Source organism: Natrix helvetica, assembly GCF_964273705.1.
Source record: "Natrix helvetica genome assembly, chromosome: 1".
Lineage (NCBI taxonomy): Eukaryota > Metazoa > Chordata > Lepidosauria > Squamata > Natricidae > Natrix > Natrix helvetica.
Window position 1 is genome coordinate 352,589,216 of NC_138548.1, and position 22,896 is coordinate 352,612,111.

Consider the following 22,896-nt stretch of genomic DNA (forward strand, 5'->3'; position numbering starts at 1 on the left):
AATAGAATAGAAAACCTGAGACTGTCCTACAGATGTGATAGGAGTACAACATCCATCACCTTTGGGCCCTGCCATTGTTGACTGGAATGCTGGGATTCACTCAATATCTATACAGTATATCAGGAAGAGTCTGGGAACAGCTTTTCTGTCTTAGAAAGGAGGAAGTGACTGTCCATATACACTAAAAGAAAATGATAAACTTTCCAAAGAAACATTTCATGCGGTTGTAAGAGATATGCACAATGCACATATAATACCACCACAATAGTCACATTTTTTCTTAAAGTAAAAAAAGTTTAATGTAGTAAAATGTATGCAACACAAGCAAAAATGAACAGAGAAACAGAAAAGGAATTGGGAAAAGAAAAACCATACAATTTTGCTTTCTGCCCTTCTATCAAATAATTGTCATCACATATTCCTATTTGGGAACCAGAATAAAACATTTCTTGAAAACAGATCCTGGCTTCAAGTTCATTCCTGAGAGAAATCCAGACTGGCATTTCCCTTCCACTCACTCAAAATAACATCATCTTATTTGCAAGAGTGGAGTCAGTTAATCTTTGAAGTGTCTGAAGATTTACATACATGTTAACACACGAAAATATATCTTTATGGAAAGTGAAAGTTATAAACAGGAAGGGGAGGGATTCAGAACAATTCTGTGACTGAGGCCAGACATGGAATACTGAAGTGTTAATACCGCTTTATACTGCTTTGGTAAGACCATACTTGGAATACTGTGTCCAGGTTTGGTCACATAATACAAAAAGATATTGAGACTCTAGAACCGTGATGGCGAACCTATGGCACGCGTGCCACACGGAGCTATTTGTTAGGGCACACAAGGTGTTGGCCTGTCAGCTCCAGCGCGCATGCGAGTGCTGGCCAGCTGACTTCAGCTTTCATTTTTGTCCGTTTTTCGCCTTCAGGAGGCTTCCCTGAAGCCTCCGGAGGGAGAAAAATGGCCCTATAGGCAACCCAGAAGTCCGTTCCTGAACTTCCAGTTTGCCCGTAGGGCTGTTTTTCTCCCTCCGGAAGCCTCTAGGGGCCCTGGAGGGGGAGGCTGCACCAAAGTGGGGGAGAGGGTGGGGGTCGCATGCACATGCGTGGGGGGAGAGTTGTGTGTGCATGCATTGGGGGTCGCACACATAGAATTATGGGTTTGGGCATGCCCACGTATGACTTCCCTATGCCCCCCATGCTTTTGGCACGCGATGGCAAAAAGGTAATACATCGCTGCTCTAGAAAGAGTGCAGAGATGAGCAACAAAGTTGATGAGGGCAGTGGAAACTAAAACATATGATGAACGGTTGCAGGAACTGGGTATGTCTAATGAACAAAAGGACTAGGGGTGACACGAGAGCAGCCTTCCAATATTCAAGAGGCTATCACGAAAAGGGAGTCAAGTTATTCTGAAGACAGGGCAAGAAGTAATGGATGGAAATATCTATGGCGGGATGTCAAACTCGATTTCATTGAGGACCACATCAGGGTTATGTTTGACCTTTGGGGGTGGCATGTCCAGAGTGAGCGTGGCCAGCTCAACATCACTCGTGTTGAGGGCACCTGTGGTGGCCCAAACACTCTGCCAGAAAAAAACAGGCTCCAGAGTTCCTTTTTTGGCTGTGACGGCTCCTGCAACCCTCTGCCAGCGAAAACGGAGCTCAAGCCGCCCACAGTCCTTCACTGTTTCCAGGGCAGTCCCAGGGGCAAGATCTAAAGACCCTACGGGCGAGATCTGAGCCTTGAGTTTGACACCCTTGATCTATGGAGATTCTCGGTCATCCAGGTCATGGTTGTCCCAAAGGTGCTTTTTCAAGAGGCAACTGGACTTTCTTCTCTTTCCTTTGAAGACATTTTGCTTTTCATCCAAGAAGCTTCAGAGCTGAAGAAGCTTCTTGGATGAGAAGTAAAACGTCTTCAAAGGAAAATCTGAAAGTTCAATTGCCTCTTGGAAAAGCACCTTTGGGATAACGAACAGAAACTTACCAAGGAGAGATCCAACCTAAAATAAAGAGCAATATCCTTATACTGAGAACAATTAATCGATGGAATGGCTTGCCTCCAGAAGCTGTGGGTGTTCCATCACTGGAAGTTTTTAAAGAGGAGATTGAAGTCCACAAGTCTTAAGGTTCCCAAGTTTGGACACCCCTGCGCTAAAGGGAAGGAGACTTTTTTAAATCTTCCAACCAGCATAAGATTGCAGGTGACACTTTCAAAGTGTGCAGTGCCACTGGAATGCGAACGAGACCTTGAAATCTCTGAACCAGAAGTAAATTAAAGGGACCTGTTTCAAATCATGCAGGAAGAGTGGAATAAAAATTGTGGGGGGAAGGAATAAATAGCAACCGGTGTGTTTCGGCCTCACTGCTTCTACGCCGTGGAGGAAACCAAGCAGCCCTACTTGCTCCCAGCTTCTCCTCTGACCTTTCATTTAACTCCCCTTCCAGCTGCTGCTTCGACCCCGTGAAGAGCCGCTTCTATTTCCATGTTTCTATCCTCCCACGGCTCAGCCGTTCCTGCACGCTTCTCCTCTCCTCCGACGTTCCTCTCTAGCAATCCAACACACCAATGTTCTACCTCACAAGCCGTTAACTGTTTTCAGAGCTCTGCTCTTCGGGTTTTGTTAGTACAGAACACACCCGCTGAGAAGCCATGCAAAACGTGGGGCATTGGACTAGCCCAGTCTTTTTGAGAGAGGATGCTGACACACTTAAAACCGAAGCCCTTAAATGTCCCAAAGGTGCTTTTTTTCCAGGAGGCAACGGATGTTTCTGGTTTTTTCTTTGAAGGCGTTTCGCTTCTCAACCAAGAAGCTTCTTCAGCTCTGACAGGATAGTGGGGAATGGAAGGATTTATGTGCCTTGCAGGCAGCTGGAATTTTTTCCAGAGGAAAAGTTTCAGACCACATTTGCACCACTCAGGTGATCCTGAGGACAGAGATAAACCTCCAAGTGCTTCAAGGACCCTCTACAAGAATGCAAATGACCAGCCGTCTGCAAGAAATATAAATCCTTCCATTCTCCACTATCCTGTCAGAGCTGAAGAAGCTTCTTGGATGAGAAGCAAAACGTCTTCAAAAGAAAAAATAGCAAAGTCCAGTTGCCTCCTGGAAAAAAAAAAAGCACCTTTGGGACAACCATGACCTGGAGGACTGAGAATCGCTACAAACGTGAAGCTCTTAAACCACCAAGCTTCTTGTGAGAAGAAAAATAGCCAACAAACCTGATTGTTCAATCATGTTTCCCTTGAGCTGTCATTGTTTATGATTAGGGGGGGGGGAAACCCAGGCCATTTTCAATATAGTTGTGGTTTTATAACACCATCTTTTTGTATCTTCTCTTGTTTAGAGAACATAATGCTGAAAAAGACAGCTTGTCGGATCTTTAATCCTGAGGCGGTTGCCATAATTTTTTTTAAATTATTATATGTCTTCAAATCGACATCTACCGGCCACATCAGTTGTTCCTCTCCAGGACAATTTATCCTTTTGAGTCACCCTTTGTTCTTGCAAAGCCACTCAGTCATGCCACTGCAACTGAGCCAGCGGCTTTTGTTTGCAAGAAGCCAGACCTAAACCAAAGGAAAGCATCCTCAGATGGCAGCAGGTGTGTGTATGTGTAAACAATGTGCAAACAGGCAACGACAAAGTGCTCCTTTGGGGATCGGTGGAGATTCTTCCAGCCAGTCTTGGGGTGCAGGATAACTCCTCAAATCCCACTGAGGGAAATTTGAACAGTCAAGTTTCTGTGGAGATTCTAAATGATTGCCAACTTCATCCTATTAATAGAAATGTGAAAGAACACTGGAAGTATCCGCTGGCATTGCCTATGAATTACATCTAGACACAAGATTTATATGTTGTTCCTATCTATATTATTGAGGAGGCTTGCTAGAAGGCAGAATTACTCTGAGGAGCCTTCTCAGAGGAGTTAGATTTCAGCTTTATCTATTACTAGCTGAATACCCGTGCTCCGCTACGAAACTATATGATTGGGCTTGATAAATCAACACAGCTTGAAAATTAATGAGTAGTTACGGTTGGCCTCTCCTTTCCCCTTCGCTCCCTCAGGCTTGTCCCACAGAACCCGTGGTGGGTTTCAAAAATTTTTTAGAAACTCTTCTGTAGGTGTGGCTTGCTTTGTGGTAGTGGCTTGCCAGCCATCTGACTGAGTGGGAGTGGCTTGGCAGTCAGGTGACTGGGTGGGCATGGCCAACTTGTAAAATGTGGTGAAACTCACTTAACAACGCTCTTGCTTAGCAACCAAAATGTTGGCTCAGGAACTCTTGGCATTGAAGCACGCAAGTCTTAAAGCTGTCAAGTTACAAGACCCTTGCACCCCTAATCCTTTAGAAAAAAAAAACCCAGGGGTGTTCAAACTTGACAGCTTTAAGACTTGTGGACTTCAACTCCCAGAATTCCTCCTCTAGCTCTTCATCTTGATGATGTGCGGATGGGCGGGGGGAGGGAGCTGGAACCGGTTCTAAATGGCACTGTAGATTTGTGGAACCTCTTCTATAGAAGAGGTTAGAACTGGCAGGAGCCCACCCCTGCACAGACCCCTCCGCTCCCCTATCCCTCAGGCTTGCCCCACAGAAATCTCTCCTATCTTATCCCCTTCTCTCCCTCAGGCTCCTCACCAAACTCCCAGCCAGCTGGTCGGATGAGTCACACACTGGCCACACCCAAGTGGCAGTTTGAACAGAGATCTTTTCAGGTGGGGAGGGGGGAGTAGAACTGCTTAGCATCATAGCGTGTTAATAATAATATAAGCAATACTAATGATCTGATGGTCATTTTGAAAAATCCTTTCTAAGCAAGCACCGAGAAGCCAAGAGGAACATACATGACACATTTCAAGTTTGTAGGCTTTATGGTTCTGGAGATTTTGTGATGCGGCATGAGGGGTTTTCACTTTTATATATATAGATTCTCAAGCAACTTTGAGGAAAACAAGAAAACTAGTTTGCAGAAAACTGATTCAGATTCCTGTCCTTTCCAAACCTCTCTACATCTCAAAGCTGTAGAGATTGACAGATTTCCTGTGGCTTTCAAGGGGAACCAGCTTGAGAGCACCAGCAGGCCAGACTCCAAGGGAACCCGTTTCACTTGGTTGTGTCCAAGTTCATCCAGAATCTTGAAGCTGGTGTTCTCAGCAAGCCACCTTTGTGCCTGAAGATTTTAAATCTCCTAGAAAAAGAAGATGGAATAAGTCGGAAGGGACCTTGGAGGTCATCTAGTCCAACCCCCTGCTGGAGCAGGAGTTTATAACATTTCAGATAAATGGCCGTCCAGACTTTTCTTGAAAGCCTCCAGAGATGGGGACACCCACAATGATAAATGCCATCTTCTTTTGTAAATTCCTTTGCACAAAAAGTCTCCTCTAGGTGAAAGTGAGAGACATAATAGCAGGGAGTAGAAAAAGAGGGCTTAGAAAGAGGGTGGATCTGTTTAAATTTGGTAAAAGAAATAAACTTTTCAAATAAACATTTTAAATGGTTGTAAAAAAAAAGATAGTGTTACAATTAGGGTTAGTTCTTCCTTTGCATTCCCTTTGCCCTAATATCCCATTTTATTCCCCAAAGACATCAGAATACTGTAGTCACTAAGAGTTTGAATTACGGTATGGTCCTCTCAAAGAGAGGCTTTTGAATCACTTCAAGGTTTTTCATCTCCTAAATCTGGTGTGATAATGAGTGCACCCGAAAAAAAATGGCACCAAGAGAGAGAAAAGTAGAGAAAATTAAATATAATTTGATTCTTTTAAAACTTTGCACATTTAAATTTGAAGCCACCTGGAGCTTCGAAAAAGCCTCTTGGTTCCTCCTCACTCCTGGCCTGGTCCTGGTTTGTTAGATATTTTTCTGCAAAGAATTCATATGCAATGTGATCTATTGGAGACAAAAAAAGTACTATATAACCTGGTGAAATCAAATGAAATCTTTATTATGCCGAAAGACCAGCATAAGGATTGTATGGTACATTCAATTAAAAAGAAAATAATCTAAATAATTGCTAAAATAACTATTATTATAGAAAATTAAAAGGTATAAAAAAGAAGGCATATATAAATACAGAATCTTAAATGGAATCTAAAAGGAGGACTAGGAACACGAGATGGGTTTAGGGAACATAGCTTCAGGACAAGCTTCCCAAACCTTCCCTTTCCTTAATGTCCTCCATCCCTCAGAAAGTCACAATTTTGACTGCAGCAGTCTAGTCTTTTAAGCCCTAGCTGGCTTTACAGGCAGTCTGACAGTTTAAGCTTGCAAAGACCCAGCATCCTCTATTTTCTGGCACAAACTTTTAGAGATTTGCTGTGGTTTTTTTTTTTTAACCTCAGGGGGGAAAGGCTACAGAAATATTTTCTCTTTGGAGTAATTCTTAGACTCTCCCTCATCCAGGTGCGTCATACAAACTGAAGGAATGCCAGTCCTTCAGTTAATCTTTCAAGTGCTACAGCCCAGGGAAAAAAAAAACCTTTCAGGGATCCCTCCCTGGGCATGTGTTTGGTTAGTCATTTTTTCACTGGAAGTAAAAAGTCTCTTCGCTCTTCATTTTTCCACTCTTCAGCCTGGAGTCAAAGTAAGGTTTTTTAAAAAGGATGTTGGCTAGAAGGCAGAGGGAGAAATTAGTTTTAGCACCTAATTGGGGCAGGGTGAAGGAAGATCAACAAGCCCATCCTTCCCAGGTTTTTTTGTTTTTTGTTTTACTGAAGATTTTTTTTTCGGGAGAGAGAGAAAGGAGAGGATGTTAAGGCAGGGAAAGGTTTGGGAAGCTTGTCCTGAAGCTGCCCTTTCAGCAAGGGCCCTCTTCCCAAAGCCTAGAGAGGTAGAGGAGCTTCGCAGCATCCCCATGGACAGCTAATGGTCAGACAGCTGATTAGTGGAAAAAAGCCCCCCAAAAGCTGAGGAACTGGTCCTTCCTTTGTCCTATAAATGCAGGGCATCTTGGGAGAAAGAAGGGCAGAGGCAGAATTAGAAAATGCAGATAGAGATTCCTTCCCCACTGATTCTTGCTAGCAGGACAGCTGGGCCACTGGCTGCGTATTGTGAGGTGGGGAAGGCCTGAGGCAGGTGGGCTGATGCTTCCATTAGGCCTCCCTACATCTCCTGCACTTCTAATGACAGATCAGAAATGAAAGTCAAGACTTTTCCAGACTCATTACTTTCTGCCTCATGTGGATTTTCTTGTGTGCAGTAAGAGAGGAATTTTGTGTGAAGCTACGTCCGCACTCTGGGCATTTGAATGGTTTCTCCCCAATGTGTAAAGCTACATGAACTACAAGTTTAGACTTAGTAGTGAAACCTTTCCCACAATCAGGACACTCGTATGGTTTCTCTCCTGTGTGAGTTCTTTGGTGTATCACCAAGTGGGAATTCCGACTGAAAGTTTTCCCACACTCCTGACACTCGTATGGTTTCTCCCCCGTGTGAGACCTCTGATGTATCAGCAGATGAGAATTACGACTAAACGTTTTCCCACATTCCTGGCACTCATACGGCTTCTCACCTGTGTGAATACTCTGGTGAACCACCAGGTGGGAGTTGTTACTGAAACTTTTCCCACAATCTGGACACTCATATGGTTTCTCTCCTGTGTGTCGCCTCTGGTGGTATACCAAAAGGCAATTCTGACTGAAACTTTCCCCACAATCCTGGCACTCGTAAGGTTTCTTCTCCAAGTGAGTCCTCTGATGGACCACCAGGTGGGAATTAAGACGGAAACTTTTTCCACAATCCATACATTTGTACGGTTTCTCCCCTGTGTGAGTCCTTTGGTGTATCACCAAGGAGTAATTCCGAATGAAACTTTTCCCACAATATAGACACTCATATGGTTTCTCCCCTGTGTGAGTTCGTTCATGTATAACCAGGTAACAACTCTGACTGAAAGTTTTCCCACAATCTGGACACTCATACGGTTTCTCCCCAGTGTGAGTCCTCCTGTGTGACACCAGGCTGGAACTCTGACTGAAAGTTTTCCCGCAGTCTGGACATTCATATGGTTTTTCTCCTGTGTGCGTCCTCTGGTGTCTCACCAGTTCAGAACTGTGAATGAAACTTTTCCCACAATCAGGACATTCATACGGTTTCTCCCCAGTGTGAGTCCTGTGGTGTATCACCAGGTAGGAATTCCGACTGAAACTTTTCCCACAATCCGGACACTCATTTGATTTCTCCCCAGTGTGAATTCTTTGGTGTGCTGCCAGATTGGAACTGTAACTGAAACGTTTCCCACAATATGGACATTCATACGGTTTCTCTCCTGTGTGTGTCCTTTGGTGTACCACCAGATGGGAATTCTGACTGAAACTTTTCCCACAGTCCAAACATTCATATAGATTCTCTCCTGTGTGTGTCCTCTGGTGAATAACTAGTTGGGAATTCCGACTGAAACTTTTTCCACAATCCATACACTGATGTGGTTTCTCCCCTGTGTGAGTCCTCTTGTGGGCCACCAAGTGTGAATTAGTACGGAACCTTTTCCCGCAATCTGGACACTCATAAGGTTTCTCCCCTGTGTGAGTCCTCTGGTGTTTCACCAGGTGGGAATTGTAAGTAAAATGTTTCCCACAATCCATACACTCATATGGTTTTCCACCTGTGTGTGTCTTCTGGTGAATCAGTAGGGGTGTGTCCTTGCGAAAACTCTTATCACACTGAGAGCATTGGTATGGATTCCCATCACTGTAGGTCCTTTTATCCTCAAAAGGATGAGAGCTGTAGTAAAATACCTTTCCACATTCTGAACAAGTGTTCAGGTTTTCTCCGGTGTGCATCCCTTCAGGTGTAATCAGTTGTGATCTGCAATCTATGCTTTTCTCATGATATGTAGATCTGCAGGGCTTTTCCACCACTAATATTCCTGGATTTTGAAGGTCAAAAATATTTTGAATCTTTTCTGGCATGGTGCTTTGATTTAAGCTACTCTTTCGTTCTTCACAGGGCAAAGCTTGCATGACTGCCTGCCCTATATGGCTCTCTATGTGACAGCTTCCTCCCCACTGATTTCCAGATATTTCCATCTTTTTTTCTAAATTTGGATATGACTTTTGTTTTTTCCTAGCGAAGAAGACAAAAAAAAAAAAAGATTTTCTTTCCTTTTTAATGTTCTTTGTGATTCTCACTTGTCCAGAATGTTGTTCTTGGAATCCTCTTCATCTGAAAGATTAAAAAATGGGGAGTTAGTGTAATGATTGTATATAAAATGAAAACCCCAAAGGAAAAAGCATACATTGCAATCGAAAAACAATCTAGGAATCACTGAATTTGTCCTTTGTACAATCAATACTGGCAAGAAGATTGTTGAAGTGGTTTTTCTCACTGATTGGTCGACTGAGAGGCAGAGGAATCTCTTTTGTGATGCTGTTGAACAATTAACTTATACTTCCTCATTTCTCCCCCCGTTTTATTTATTTTATATATAAAAACATACAAAAATTCAATTTCCATCAAAAAGTGTGTTATACGATTGTTTTTAGGCAACCATAATCAAAATGCTTACAATGGCATTCATCACAATAACATTAATACTATAATAGCAATACTATTTAACTTATCTACTTTAACAAATCTTTTAACATTTACCCCTTTTATATCCCCACATTTCTAACTTCTGTTTCTGTTGTTTAACCATTGCTAAAATAGGTCCCATATCAAAATATTCAGTTTCTTCTTTGTCCTTAATAGTAAGTATTAGTCTATCCATTTCTGCACATTCTAATATTTTCTTAGTTACACTCTCATCTGTTGGGATCTTATCATTCTTCCACTGTTGTGCAAATACAATTCTAGCTGCAGTTAGTACATGAAAAATCAAAATCACTTCCTTCATTTCTTAAACAGTTTTTTGGGGGTATTCATTTGTTATTTAAGAGAAGCTTTCTTTTGATATGAGTTTTTTTTTCTTGGAGATTTTAATATTTCTGGACTTGAATTTGCCACAAGGCTAGCTCGGTAAGGACGCTGATCCTGTAGCGGGCTAGACGCCTCCCTAGGAAACTGCAAAAACAGAACGTTATGTTTGATGCTTCTGAGCCCTGAAGTACACTAACTCTTGCAAGTCCCTGGGTGGGAAAGCAACAAGAGGCTTGCAAGATACAGCCTGATCTCCCCCTTGCTTGTTGGAAGTTGCAAACTGTATCCAGCGGGATCTCCCCTTGCTCACTGGAGCCTCGCAAACTCCCGGTGCTTGATTTCTCCAAGATCGATGGGTGGGAAGGAAGATAGAGAATTGCAGGGACCCTAAAGGCAGAGAAGTGGGGTATGGAATGCCTCAGGGGATGGAAGGAGCCTTTAGGAGGCTCAGGGCAGGCAAGCCTGGCACTGCACTAGGCATCCGATGGCTGCCCCATCTTAGGCACCTTTAATGATCCGATTATTTTTTAAACGGCTATATCAAAGGGAGGGGTGTTAAGAGACACTGCCTCATCATCAGCAATGTCAGAAAAATTGCCAGGAAAAAAAATGCAGTCCTATTCAAGAAAGGAGAGCTGTGACATCCCTAGGAAGAAATAAAACAGTCCAAAAGGCTAGATTAACCTTCAACATTATTTAGGATTCATTTGACATATTGAAACCATTATCAAATATATGTGGAAATGCCGATGATAGTTTATACAGATACATGAACACAAATACAAATCCACCCACCTACAGTATAAAGGTACATATGTTAAAATGCTTGTGTTATTTCAGCCTCACAAATGTCCCAGGAGTGGGTACGTTCAAATTTTTTTGTCTCATTTTTGAGATGGGGGGGGAGGGGAGGAGCTTTAAGGGTGGAAATGGTGCCCAAAGCATCTGCAAGATTTAAATCACCAGTTTTGCCACAAAACGCTTCACTTGCAAAGAAAACACGCTCATTAAAAAAAACGCACAAGGAGTCAACCTTTAAAGTGAAGGAAAATATTTAAATCTTCCAACCAGCAGAAAATTGCAGGCAACACTTTTAAAGTGTGCAGCACCAATGGAATCTAAAGGAGACATTTAAATCAGAAGAAAAAAAATGAAGGGCCCCGTTTCAACTCATGCAGGAATTAGTGGAATAAAATTTGAAGGAGGGAGGGAGGGAGGGAGGAAGGAAGGAATAAATAGCAACAACCCCAAAGTGAATGAATGAGACTTTTTCCAATCTTTTTAAACCTCCCAACTAGCAGAAGGTTGAAAGCACCACTTTAAAGGCACCCAGTTTTTTTTTAAAGCCTGCAGTGCTATTGGAATAAAAATCGAGGAAGGAAAGAATAATATATACAGTGGAGGAAACCAAAGAGCCCGACTTGCTCCCGGCCTCTCTCCTCCGACCTTCCTTAAACTCACCTTCCAGCTGCAGCTGCCGCGACCCTGGGAAGAGCACGAGAGCCGCTCCCCACGCGACCATCCTCCTCCAGGTGCGCCGGAAGAGGAAGTTCCTCTACCCTCCCTCTCCTCCGGCATCCTCTCTAGCAATCCAGGACTCGAATGCTCTACCTCACAAAGAGGGCCTGTTTTCAGAGGCGGCTTGAGGGCGCCGTCGAGCGACCTCAGGCTGAAAAAAAAACACGCTTTGTCCCATGGTTGCCAGATGGTGGTTGCCAGATTTCTCTTTTGAGTGTGATTATTGAGTCTGTCGTCTGCACCTCTATAACTGTCTGGTTTGGTTCTGCAACCCAACAAGACAGACATAGACTTCAGAGGAGAATCAGAACTGCAGAAAAAACAATTGCTACCAACCAGCCTTCCATTGAGGAGCTGTACACTGTATGAGTCAAAAAGAGGGCTGTGAAAATATCTACAGACCCTCTCACACCCTGGACATAAATTGTTTCAACTCCTACCCTCAAAACTATATGGCACTGCACACCAAGACAAGAAGACACAAGGACAGTTATTTCCCCAATGCCATCACTCTGCTAAACAAATAATTCCCTCACCACTGTCAAATTATTTACTAAGTCTGCATTACTATTACTATTAGTCTTCTCATCGTTCTTTCCTGATTGCTTATTCGAACCCATTGACTATCATTGTTGTACCTTATGATTCTTGACGAATGTATCTTGTTGAAGGGGAATAGTAATAAGGATACAAACTTGCTGGTTTTAGTAGAAACATTTGTTTTCTGTAACACACATATATTATGCCTTGTATTTGTAACGGATATGCTTGCATGCTGTAAGTGCCTTTTGTTTCCTGCAACTGACTTCCTGTGGCACTGTTATTATGGTCTGTAAAATATCTGGCAAATGTCAAAAGGTGTGATCCTTGTCATTTGAACTCTTATCAATCTCCTACAATCTATGGGCACAGAACTATGACAGGAGCTGTAAAGGTGACACCTTTTGATCGCCCTGAGAAGCTAAGTGATTAATTCAGAGAGATAAGGAGATAGCTGAAGGGGAGAATTAAGATACTCTATCCTATCCAGAGGATAAACAAATCAAAAAGCCCAGGATTGGGGGTTTTTACTGATGTTTATAACATTTCTAACAGTATAAAAAGGAGTTACACCTTTTCTGAAGTGTAATTCTTCCCTGCATATCCTTGGGGCATGTTGGGAACAACTGACCATCATGTCTTTAAACTTGGATCAAAGATTAAACACTGATTGTTAGTCAAGTCTCCGTTTAAGTCTCATTTTTGGCTCATTGTGACTTGGATGTATTGTCAAACTTCTATGGGTTTAAACATATTCTCGAACCTTACATTGTCTTTGTATGTACACTGAGAGCCTATGCACCAAAGACAAATTCCTTGTGTGTCCAATCACATTTGGCTAATAAAGAATTCTATTCAAATTGATATTGACCGACCATATCAAGGATCTATCCCTTTGCAAGAAGTGAGAATTAAACCAAGGGAAGATGTCTATGGAGATTCTCAGTCATCCAAGTCATGGCTGTCCCAAAGGTGCTTTTTTCAAGAGGCCACTGGACTTTCTGGGGTTTATTTGAAGACTGAAGAAGCTTCTTGGATGTGAAACAAAATGTTTTCAAAGAAAAACCAGAAAGTCCAGCGGCCTCTTGAAAAAAGCACCCTTGGGTAAACCAAGGGGAATGATTATGAGGAGTTCTCCTGCATCCCCCCTAAGATGAAGAACTGGCCGGAACTGACTTCACCAAGGAAGGTGTGCCTGTTTTTACCAAGGAAGGTTGCCTGTTTTCCCATGGTTCTCCCTCCCTCCCTCCCTCTCTCACACACACACACCAGTGGCGGGTTTCAATTAATTTTACTAGTGGTTTGCTCGTGCGCACATCTTCTGTACATGTGCAGAAGCATCTGGGTGGGTGGGCGGAGCCTGCCAACACACATACACACACACCTACCTTCAGAGATGTTTTTCTTTGGTTTACGTAAATGTGTTTTTTCAAAAGGCAACTGGACTTTCTATGTTTTTTTGTTGAAGACGTTTGGCTTCTCATCCAAGAAGCTTCTTCAGTTCTTCAGTAGATGAGAAGCCCAAATGTCTTTAAGCAAAAAAATCATACATAGAAAATTGATGGCAGAAAAAAAAAACTAGTGGTCTATTGAGTCTGTCTTTCTATTCGTATTATACTGAAGCCTAAATCTCATTAGAGGGAAGAATTGCTCTGAGCAGCCTTTCCAATCTCCAGAGGAGTTAGATTTCAGCCTTATTACTCCCAAGGTTTGAGTAAAAGAAGTAGTTTGCAGAAAGCTCACCTAAAAATTTCTTTCCTTTCGCAGGGCTGGTTCTCAGGAGAGATCAAAACCACTCTATATCCCAAAAATTTTGACTGATTTCCTGTGGCTCTCAAGGATTTGGGACAAGGCAAGATAGAGGCCCCAAAGGAGCCGCCTTCCCTTGTACTGACAAGAGATCTCCAAATTGTCTTGAATCTGCTGTTCCCAACAAGCCAGCTTTGTTCGTGAAGATTTTAAATCTGCTAAATGGTACCAGTAAATGCCACCTGCTTGCCCAGAAATCTCCATTATGTCGAAGCAAGAGGCACACAACAGGGCCTCGAAAAAATGTGCTTAAAAAGAGAGGGTGACTATATATGGTAGAAGAAACTCCTAAACTATAGAAAGAAACATTATTTTAAAGGGTTGTAAAATTTGTGCTGCTGTGCATTTGAATGCAAAATGTGTAAGTCACCATGCTCTTTGTGTGAAGCATTTCTTTTTGATAATCAGGAAAATTTTAATGTAATGAAATACACAGTACAAAGAAAAAGATAAACTATAATGTGTTAATCCTTCTGTGGTATGTCAGGTTTCTATCACCACCTTTGCTGTCTAACCAATTGTATTAAAATGCATAGCTGATACAGCTATATGCCTCTCAATAAAACATGGTAGTCTGAAAGGTGCTATTGGATGCCTCCCAATTTTTGGGTGCCAGAGACTCACATGGATCTCCTTCCAATTGAACAAGTTTTCAATGAAACTCCCAGCTGTTTGTAATTCTGAGTGTCACAAAGACAAGCCTTGGGAGAAGCACCCCATCCTCAGGACCTCTGGTGAATGTGAATTGCTCACCACTTGGAAATACTACTGTTGCAAAATATGACTTTAAAGGGGAAAACAACATAAAAAGAGAGGAAGATGTAGAATGGCTCCTAAGCCCATTAAAGCAGCTTTTTGTTTCTTTAATCACAAGATAGAAACATCACAGAATGCAGGGTATATTTTTAATAGAATTGATCTATCTTCAGTTAACAGTACAAAGATGGAGAGAATTCACATCTGTTCCTTTAACAGAAAAGTGGTAACTGCAGTATGGAAGTTTACGTAAATGACATGACAACATCCATCTCTAAGAGGATTGGTTAATTTTGGTTGAAGTCATTCATTGTTAGATTTTGTGCGGTCCAATTCATCTATTTATTGAAAGGGGCTCTGTGTTTGGTATTCCATTACTAGAGTCAGTTTCAATGCTTCTACTTTGTATTTTGCATATTCAAATTCAATTAATTTAAATTTAATATTAATGTATCAATAAATTTGTAGTGTTTTATATTTTTAATCTTAAATTGTTTAATTTTTTAATGTTTTATTATACTTATTAATTTGTAGACTGCTCAGAGGTCCTCTATGAGGGAGATAGGCGGTTAAGAAGTTTGATACATGAATGAATAAAATAAATGAATAACATCCTTGATTAATATTCTGCACTTAAATCTTAAGCAAGGCATACATTGTTATTCCTCCCCACTGCCCCTCTTTTTGGCCATTTGGCATTTTGGTTGTATGTATGAGACACGTCCCAAAAGACAAAAAAAAAAAACCATTTTCAGATGATGATGATGATGATAATAATAATAATAATAATGATAATAAACTCTCTGCAACGAACTCTTGCAGCAGATAACCACTAATTCTTCCAAGTTATTCCCTCCCATTCCCTCTTTGCTAATGTCCCTCTTTTATTCCCCAAAGATGTCAGAATACTGTAGTCCAGGGGTGTCAAACGTGCGGCATCATGTCACGTGACTTTCCCCCCCTTTGCTAAACCTGGGGTGGGCGAGGCCAGCACGTGATGCATCCGGCCCGCGGGCCATGAGTTTGACACCCCTGCTGTAGTTACTAACAATTTGCATTATGGTATGGTCCTCTCAAAGACCCAGAGGCCTTTTGAAACATTTCAAGCATTTTCATCTCCTAAGGATAATAAAATCCGATGTGATAACAGCAGCGCCCAAAAGACCAGGGTAAGGAACATGGGTATACATTAAGTTAAAAAGCATAGAAAATAATTAAAAATCCAAAAGTAATTATTCTAAAAAGCTAAAAGATATAAAAGAGAGAGTGCATATAAAAATAGAAGTCTAAAAGGAAGGCTAGGAACAGGGAGCATAAAGGTTAATATGTGGCAGATGAAATCTATCCCTGTGCAAAGTCTAATGCGACAAGATGGATGTTCAGCAAGACTAATTTATGGCACAGGTCATCCCTTATCTGAAAAATGTTAAGTGCTGATCCTCAGAATCAGGTAACGTGTTATAGCAGGGATTCTATCTGAAAGCAACAGGGAGATGCAGAATTGTTCACAGGGGCATTGTATCTGATCTCTGAATTCTGTCAATGTAATGAACCAATCTTGAATTATTTGGAGTCTTTTAAATACAGCACAATAAGAGTTATTCCTCTGTATAACTAAAATGCCTCTTAATTGCTCCAAATAATTCTCCTCTTTATTAGTAGGCATTTTTGGAAAAAAATTTAAAAACAGTCCGGAGAGTGGAGTGAAAGAATTGAAGGAATCTCCCATGTCTTGAGAAGAGAGCTTTGCATTTCTTTGCCCTATGTTCATAGCAATGCTGATATTTCCCTTTTATTTTCCTTGTTGAAAGTTATGGTTCTTATACAATGCATTTTTACAAATGAAACATTTTTTCCCTCAGATCTACACTACCAAGGAGTATGCAAAAAAAAGGCAGCACCTTGATATTAATATCTTCCACCAGACGTCCAAGGGTACCTCTAAAGAAACAAGATCATAAGAGGGTTGCTAATAAACATGAAGGTCCTACACTCAAAAGCACGATTTTTTCTCTTCAATATTCTTAAGCACTTATAATGTGCAACAGTCTTTATCTGTAAAATTTTACAGTGTGGTTGTTGCTAAACCCTCCTTCATATCTTCTCTAATCTGGGCTTTAGCTTACCATAATCTAAATAGAATTCTCTTTAACCGAAAATTCTGAAAATGTTAGGAAAAGATGAACTTTAAACCCTCTTTGTCATATTTGAGGAATAACAATATGAGTGCTCCTATTTTTTTAATAATGTATTTGCCGCAGATTTTTGGGACTTATCAGAAATTTTTACTATGACTCCAAAATATTTTATTCAATAGGTATGCTGGCTGGGGGATTCTGGGGCTGAAAATCGGGAGGACATCTAGGTAGAAGGTTAATACAGGTAGTCCTCGTCTTACAACAGTCCATTTAGTGATCGTTCAAAGTTACAACAGCACTGAAAAAAAGGGACTTGTGACCATTTTTCACACTTAAGACCATTGTAGCTTCCCCGTGCTCACATGATTTACATTCGGATGTTTGACAACTGACTCATATTTATGACCGTTACAGTGTCCCACGATCATGTGATCCCTTTTGCGAAAAGCAAAGTCAATGGCAAAACCAGATACACTTAACCATGTGACTAATTTAACAACTGCAGTGATTCACTTAACAAATGTGGCAAAAGAAGTTGTAAAATAGGGCAAAACTCACTTAACAAATTCCTCACAAAAATTTTTGGACTCCATTGTGGTTGTAAATTGAGGAGTACCTGTACTTTATATGTTGCATTTCTATACCCTATGATCAATATGCAAAAAAATCACCCCACCCCAAAACACTTTTTGCAGAATTCCATTATACTATATCTGCTAAACTAACTGAACTAACATTTTCCATTTTGTTTCTCTCTTCCCTAATGTCTAGTACTAAGACATTTTACTAAAGTAAATCAGCTGCATTTCCAAAGGAGATCAGAAAGGAAACTCAAACCTTCTCTATATTCATCACCTTTTGCCTCATGTGGATTTTCTTGTGCGCAGTAAGGGAGGAATTTTGAGTAAAACACCGTCCACACTCTGAACATTTGAAAGGTTTCTCCCCTATGTGTAAACCTACATGATTTACAAGTTTAGATCTAGTACTAAAACCTTTTCCACAATCTGGACACTCATATGGTTTCTCCCCTGTGTGAGTCCTCTGATGCACCACCAGGTGAGAATTCCGACTGAAACTTTTCCCACAATCCAGACACTCATATGGTTTCTCTCCTGTGTGAATCCGCTGGTGCACCACCAGGTGAGAATTATTACTGAAACCTTTCCCACAATCTGGACACTCATACGGTTTTTCTCCTGTGTGTGCCCTCTGGTGGTATACCAGGAGACAATTCTGATTGAAACTTTCCCCACAATCCTGACACTCATATGGTTTCTTCCCTGTGTGAATCCTCTGGTGCACCACCAAATGGGAACTCAGGCGGAAACTTTTCCCACAATCCGAACACTCATATGGTTTCTCCCCAGTGTGAGTCCTCTGGTGTATCACCAAGGCATAATTCCGAATGAAACTTTTCCCACAATAGAGACACTCATATGGTTTCTCCCCTGTGTGCGTCCTCTCATGTATAATTAGGTAGCAGTTCTGACTAAAAGTTTTCCCACAATCTGAACACTCATATGGTTTCTCCCCAGTGTGAGTCCTCTTGTGTATCACCAGGCTGGAATTCTGACTGAAACTTTTCCCACAGTCTGGACACTCATACGGTTTCTCTCCTGTATGTATCCTCTGGTGTCTCACCAGTTCAGAACTGTGACTGAAACTTTTCCCACAATCCAAACACTGATATGGTTTCTCCCCAGTGTGAGTCCTCTGGTGTATCACCAGGTAAGAATTCCGACTGAAACTTTTCCCACAGTACGGACACTCATACGGCTTCTCTCCAGTGTGTATCCTTTGGTGTACCACCAGGTTGGAATTGTGACTGAAACGTTTCCTACAATATGGACACTCATACGGTTTCTCTCCTGTGTGTGTCCTCAGGTGTACCATGAGGTCGGAATTGTGAGTGCAACTTTTTCCACACTCTGGACATTCATACAGTTTCTCTCCTGTGTGTGTCCTCTGGTGCACCACCAGTTGGGAATTCTGACTGAAACTTTTCCCACAATCCAGACACTGATATGGTTTCTCTCCTGTGTGAATCCTTTGGTGCGCCACCAGATGGGAATTTACACGGAAACCTTTCCCACAATCTGGACACTCATAAGGTTTCTCTCCTGTGTGAGTTCTCCTGTGTATCACAAGGTGGGAACTATGAGTGAAACCTTTCCCACAATCCAAGCACTCATATGGTTTCTCACCCGTGTGAGATCTTTTGTGTACCACCAGATGGGAATTAAGACGGAAACATTTCCCACAATCTGAACACTCATATGGTTTCTCCCCTGTGTGAGTCCTCTGGTGCATCAAGAGATTGGAATTCTGACTGAAACCTTTCCCACAATCTGGACACTCATATGGTTTCTCCCCTGTATGTGTCCTCTGATGGTTTACAAGGTGGGAATTCTGACTGAAAGCTTTTCCACAGTTCGGACACTCATATTGTTTCTCACCTGTAGGAGTCCTTTGGTGTAAGACTAGAGGAGCATGTTTGCTAAAATCTCCATACTGGAAGCTTTGGTATGGATTCTCTCCGGTGTAAGTCCTTTTATTTTCAAAAGGGAAGGAGCTGTAGCAAAAGACCTTCTCACACCCGGAACGTTCATTCGGTTTTTCTTCAGTATGGAAACTCTCATGCATAATCAGCTGTGATCCACAATCTGTACTTTTCCCACATTGGTGAGGTGTTTCCACCAATGGATTCTGGAGGTCAAAAATATTTTGGATCCCGTCTTGCCTGGCACTTTGATTCAAGCTATTCTTTATTTCTTCACAGGGCAAGGCTCGCACGACTGCCTGCCCTACATAATTATCCAAGTCACAGGGTTCTTCCCACTCACTTCCAGGTATTTCCATCTTTTTTCTGAATTTGGATATGAGTTCCAGAGTCTCAATTTTTTCCCGGCTCAAAACCCAGTTCCTGTTATTCTCTTCTGTTTGTTACTTGACAGGGAAGGAGAGTTTTGTTGTTTTCTGCAGGAAACTGGAAGATTTTGATTGCTGACTGGATTCACTTTCTTCTTTAATTCCTCTTGTGATTTTCACTTATCCAGAATGTTCTTCTTGGCATCCTCTTTGTCTAGAAGATTGACATAAATTTAATTGGTTGTTTATAGAATGGGTGCCCAACAGGTGAAAAACCACAAGTAGAAAGCATGCATTACAAGGAAAAAGCAAACATGCCAAAACGCTAGATTAATCCCCAACATTAATTATGATTCATTTGGCACATTCACATAATCGTGAAATTATCTTGTTGACTTGAGTAAATCACAAATTCTTAGCACTACAAAGGGTTATCATCAAATATATCTAGAAAAGCTGAGGATATATTATACAGACATGCACACACAGAGAAATACCGATATACACACTTACAAATATATGTTGGAAAACCATGTCCCAGAAATGGTACACTCAAAACTTTTTGGTCTAATTTTAGAGATTGTGGGGGGCTTCAACTGAAGAAATGGTGCCCAGAACATCTGCAATATTTAATGCAGCAGTTTTGCCAATGACAGTCCTTTCTTGGCCAAGAAAGCACCATGCTCATAAAAAGCACAAGCGACTCCTAAACTGAAGGAGAGTTTTTTTCAATTTCCCAACCAGCAGAAATTTGAAGGCACCACTTTTAAAACAAGTGACACCAGTGGAATTAAAATTCGGGGAGGGAAGAAATATGTAGCAGCTGAGTAAGTTGCAGCTTAGTTGAGTCTCTGCTTCTACACAATGGAGAAAACCAAACAGCCCTACTTGTTCCGGGCTCCACCCCGACCTGTCCTCAACTCACCTTTCCAGCTGCTGCTTCGACCCTTGGAAGAGCGAGAGAGCCGCTGCTTGTGCCACCATCCTCCCATGGATGAGCCGGAAGAGGAAGTTCCCCTCCCGCATCCACTCTAGCAATACCCGATTGTTTCAACGCCTTTCACTCCCAGTCTCTCCGCCTCCCGTTGGATGCCAGTACTCAACAACCACCGATGCCGCTACTGTATTGGCGGCTTTCTAGGCGCTGATGTATAGCGCGCCATCTAGCGACAAAAGCCCGAAAAACACGTCCCTTTTGTCTATTCTGAGGCGTTTGCTAGATTTTTGATGAATAGAATAGAATGGAATAGATAGAATAACAGAGTTGGATGGGACCTTGGAGGTCTTCTAGTCCAACCCCCTGCTCAGGCATGCCAAATGGCTGTCCAGTCTCTTCGTAAAAACTTCCAGTGTTGGAGCATTTACAACCTCTGAAGGCAAGGTGTTCCACTGATTAATTGTTCTGTCAGGGAATTTCTTCTTAGTTCTAGATTGCTTCTCTCCTTGATTAATTTCCACCCATTGCTTCTTGTCCTGCCCTCAGGTGCTTTGGAGAATAGGCTGATCCCCTCTTTGTGGCAAGCCCTGAGATATTGGAACACTGCTAGCTTGTCACCCCTAGTCCTTCTTTTCATTAAACTAGACATGCCCAATTCCAGTAACTGCTCTTTATATATTTTAGCCTCCAATCATCTCTGCTGCTCTAGTGATTACTCTATGTGCCAGTAAGTGGTTTTCATCACCAACGATCACATTGATAGCTTCTCTCTAGGATGAACTTGTTCTTTCTGGCATCCCGAGGGGCACTCATCGCCACTGCAATTGCACTGCAATCAGGGTGTGTGTGAGTTCATTAGTTTTTGTATGGGAAGGGGTTAATTGTTAGGCACCCGGAATCACCATGAGTGCATTAGGTCAGGGGTGTCCAAACTTGGGAACTTTAAGACTTGCTGGCTGGGGAATTCTGGGAGTTGAAGTCCACAAGTCTTAAAGTTCCCAAGTTTGGACACCCCTGCATTAGGTGGACATATACATTTTCTTAATAAATGAATCAATCAATCAGAGTCAGAAGCTTGAGAACTAAGGGAAAGCATCCTTTTGTTTGGGGGGGGGGGAATAGAAATACAAGCAAGCAAACAAAGTGCGCCTCTTTTGGGGATCAGTAAATACTGTTACAGCCAGTTTCTTATCTCGGGGGTGTGGGATAACTCCTCAAAACCTACCTTTGCAACTGAGGGAAGCTTGAACAGCAAAGCCAGATTCTACTTAGCTGTAGAAGATTAGCCAGGTGCTGAGTCCTAAAATTTCATGAAGTTCAAGGGGGAAGGAATAGCCAACACTTGATCAGGAGGGTCAAACTGGCGGCTCACAGGCAGGATGCATCATGCACAGGCCACACCCACCCCAGATCCATGAAGGGGAAAAAATGTTGCGATACATCACGGGACTGCAGTGTGATGCCACGAGTTTGACACCTGTGCTTCAGATGGACTGAAGGTACAGAAAGATCTTGATAGGCTTGAGCATGGGGCCCTATTCCCCAAAATGCAATTTGATGATGAGAAGAGTTAAGGTCCTAGATCAGCAATGGTGAACCTTTTTTTGCTTGCATGCCATAAGTGGGGGGAGTGCAGGAGCGCAAGGGGGTCATGTGCAGGTGCGCCACACCCATAATGCAATGCACAACCCCCAGTGCGCATGTGAGCACTACAGGCGCTCCCCCCCATTTTTACATGCTTTTTTCGCTCTCCCCAGGCTCCAGAGGCTTTATAGGAGCTTGGCGAGGGCAAAAACAGCCTCCCCCGCCCCCCCGGACGCCCTCCAGAAGCGTCAGGGAAGCCTCCGGATGGTCCCTAAAGCCTTCGGAGCGCTCGAAACGATCCTCCGAGCAAACCGGAAGTGACTTCCGGTTTGCTCGGAGGGTCATTTTGAACGCTCCGTAGGCGTCAGGGAAGCTCATGAAGCCTCCGGAGGGCTTCAGGGGGAGGAGGCTCTTTTCGCCCTCCCCAGGCTCCTATAAAGCCTCTGGAGCCTGGGGAGGGCAAAAAATGGCTTTAAAAAAGGGTGAACTCAGCTGGCCAGCACGCATGTGCATGCTGGCCAGCTGACAGGGCAGCGCCTCGCATGCCCTGACAAATGGCTCTGCATGCCACCTGTGGCACGCATGCCATAGGTTCGCCATCACTGTCTTAGACATAGGCAAGAAAAACAAAATGCATGGTATATAGAACTTGTAGTACTTGGGCTCAACAGTAGCAACTAGATGTGTCTAATTGTGTCACCACTTAAATTTGAGCCAGAGTGTGCTGCAGCTGCCAAAAAAAAAAAAAGGTAACACAGTCCTAGGTTACATCAACAGAGGCATAGAACCAAGATGACCCGAAGGGATAAGTTTGAATACTGTATTCATTTCTGATCAACCCAATACAATAAAAAATGGTAAGACTCTAGAAAGAGGGCA

General features: G+C 42.4%; 1 protein-coding gene and 1 long non-coding RNA gene across 2 annotated transcripts in view; one reads left to right on the forward strand and one right to left on the reverse strand.

The window, feature by feature from the left end:
* The window catches only part of LOC309383178, a 474,080-nt gene that overhangs the window by 8,246 nt on the left and 442,938 nt on the right, over positions 1 to 22,896 (forward strand). The gene's annotated exons all lie outside the window — the stretch shown is intronic.
* LOC309383156 (uncharacterized protein) lies at positions 16,729 to 20,544 on the reverse strand. The gene is made up of 2 exons (XM_081935360.1): positions 20,422 to 20,544; positions 16,729 to 19,710 (listed from the first exon to the last, which is right to left on the reverse strand). Exon 2 carries the CDS (start codon positions 19,485 to 19,487, stop codon positions 17,457 to 17,459), a length of 2,031 nt encoding a protein of 676 aa, XP_081791486.1. The 5' UTR covers positions 19,488 to 19,710; positions 20,422 to 20,544; the 3' UTR covers positions 16,729 to 17,456.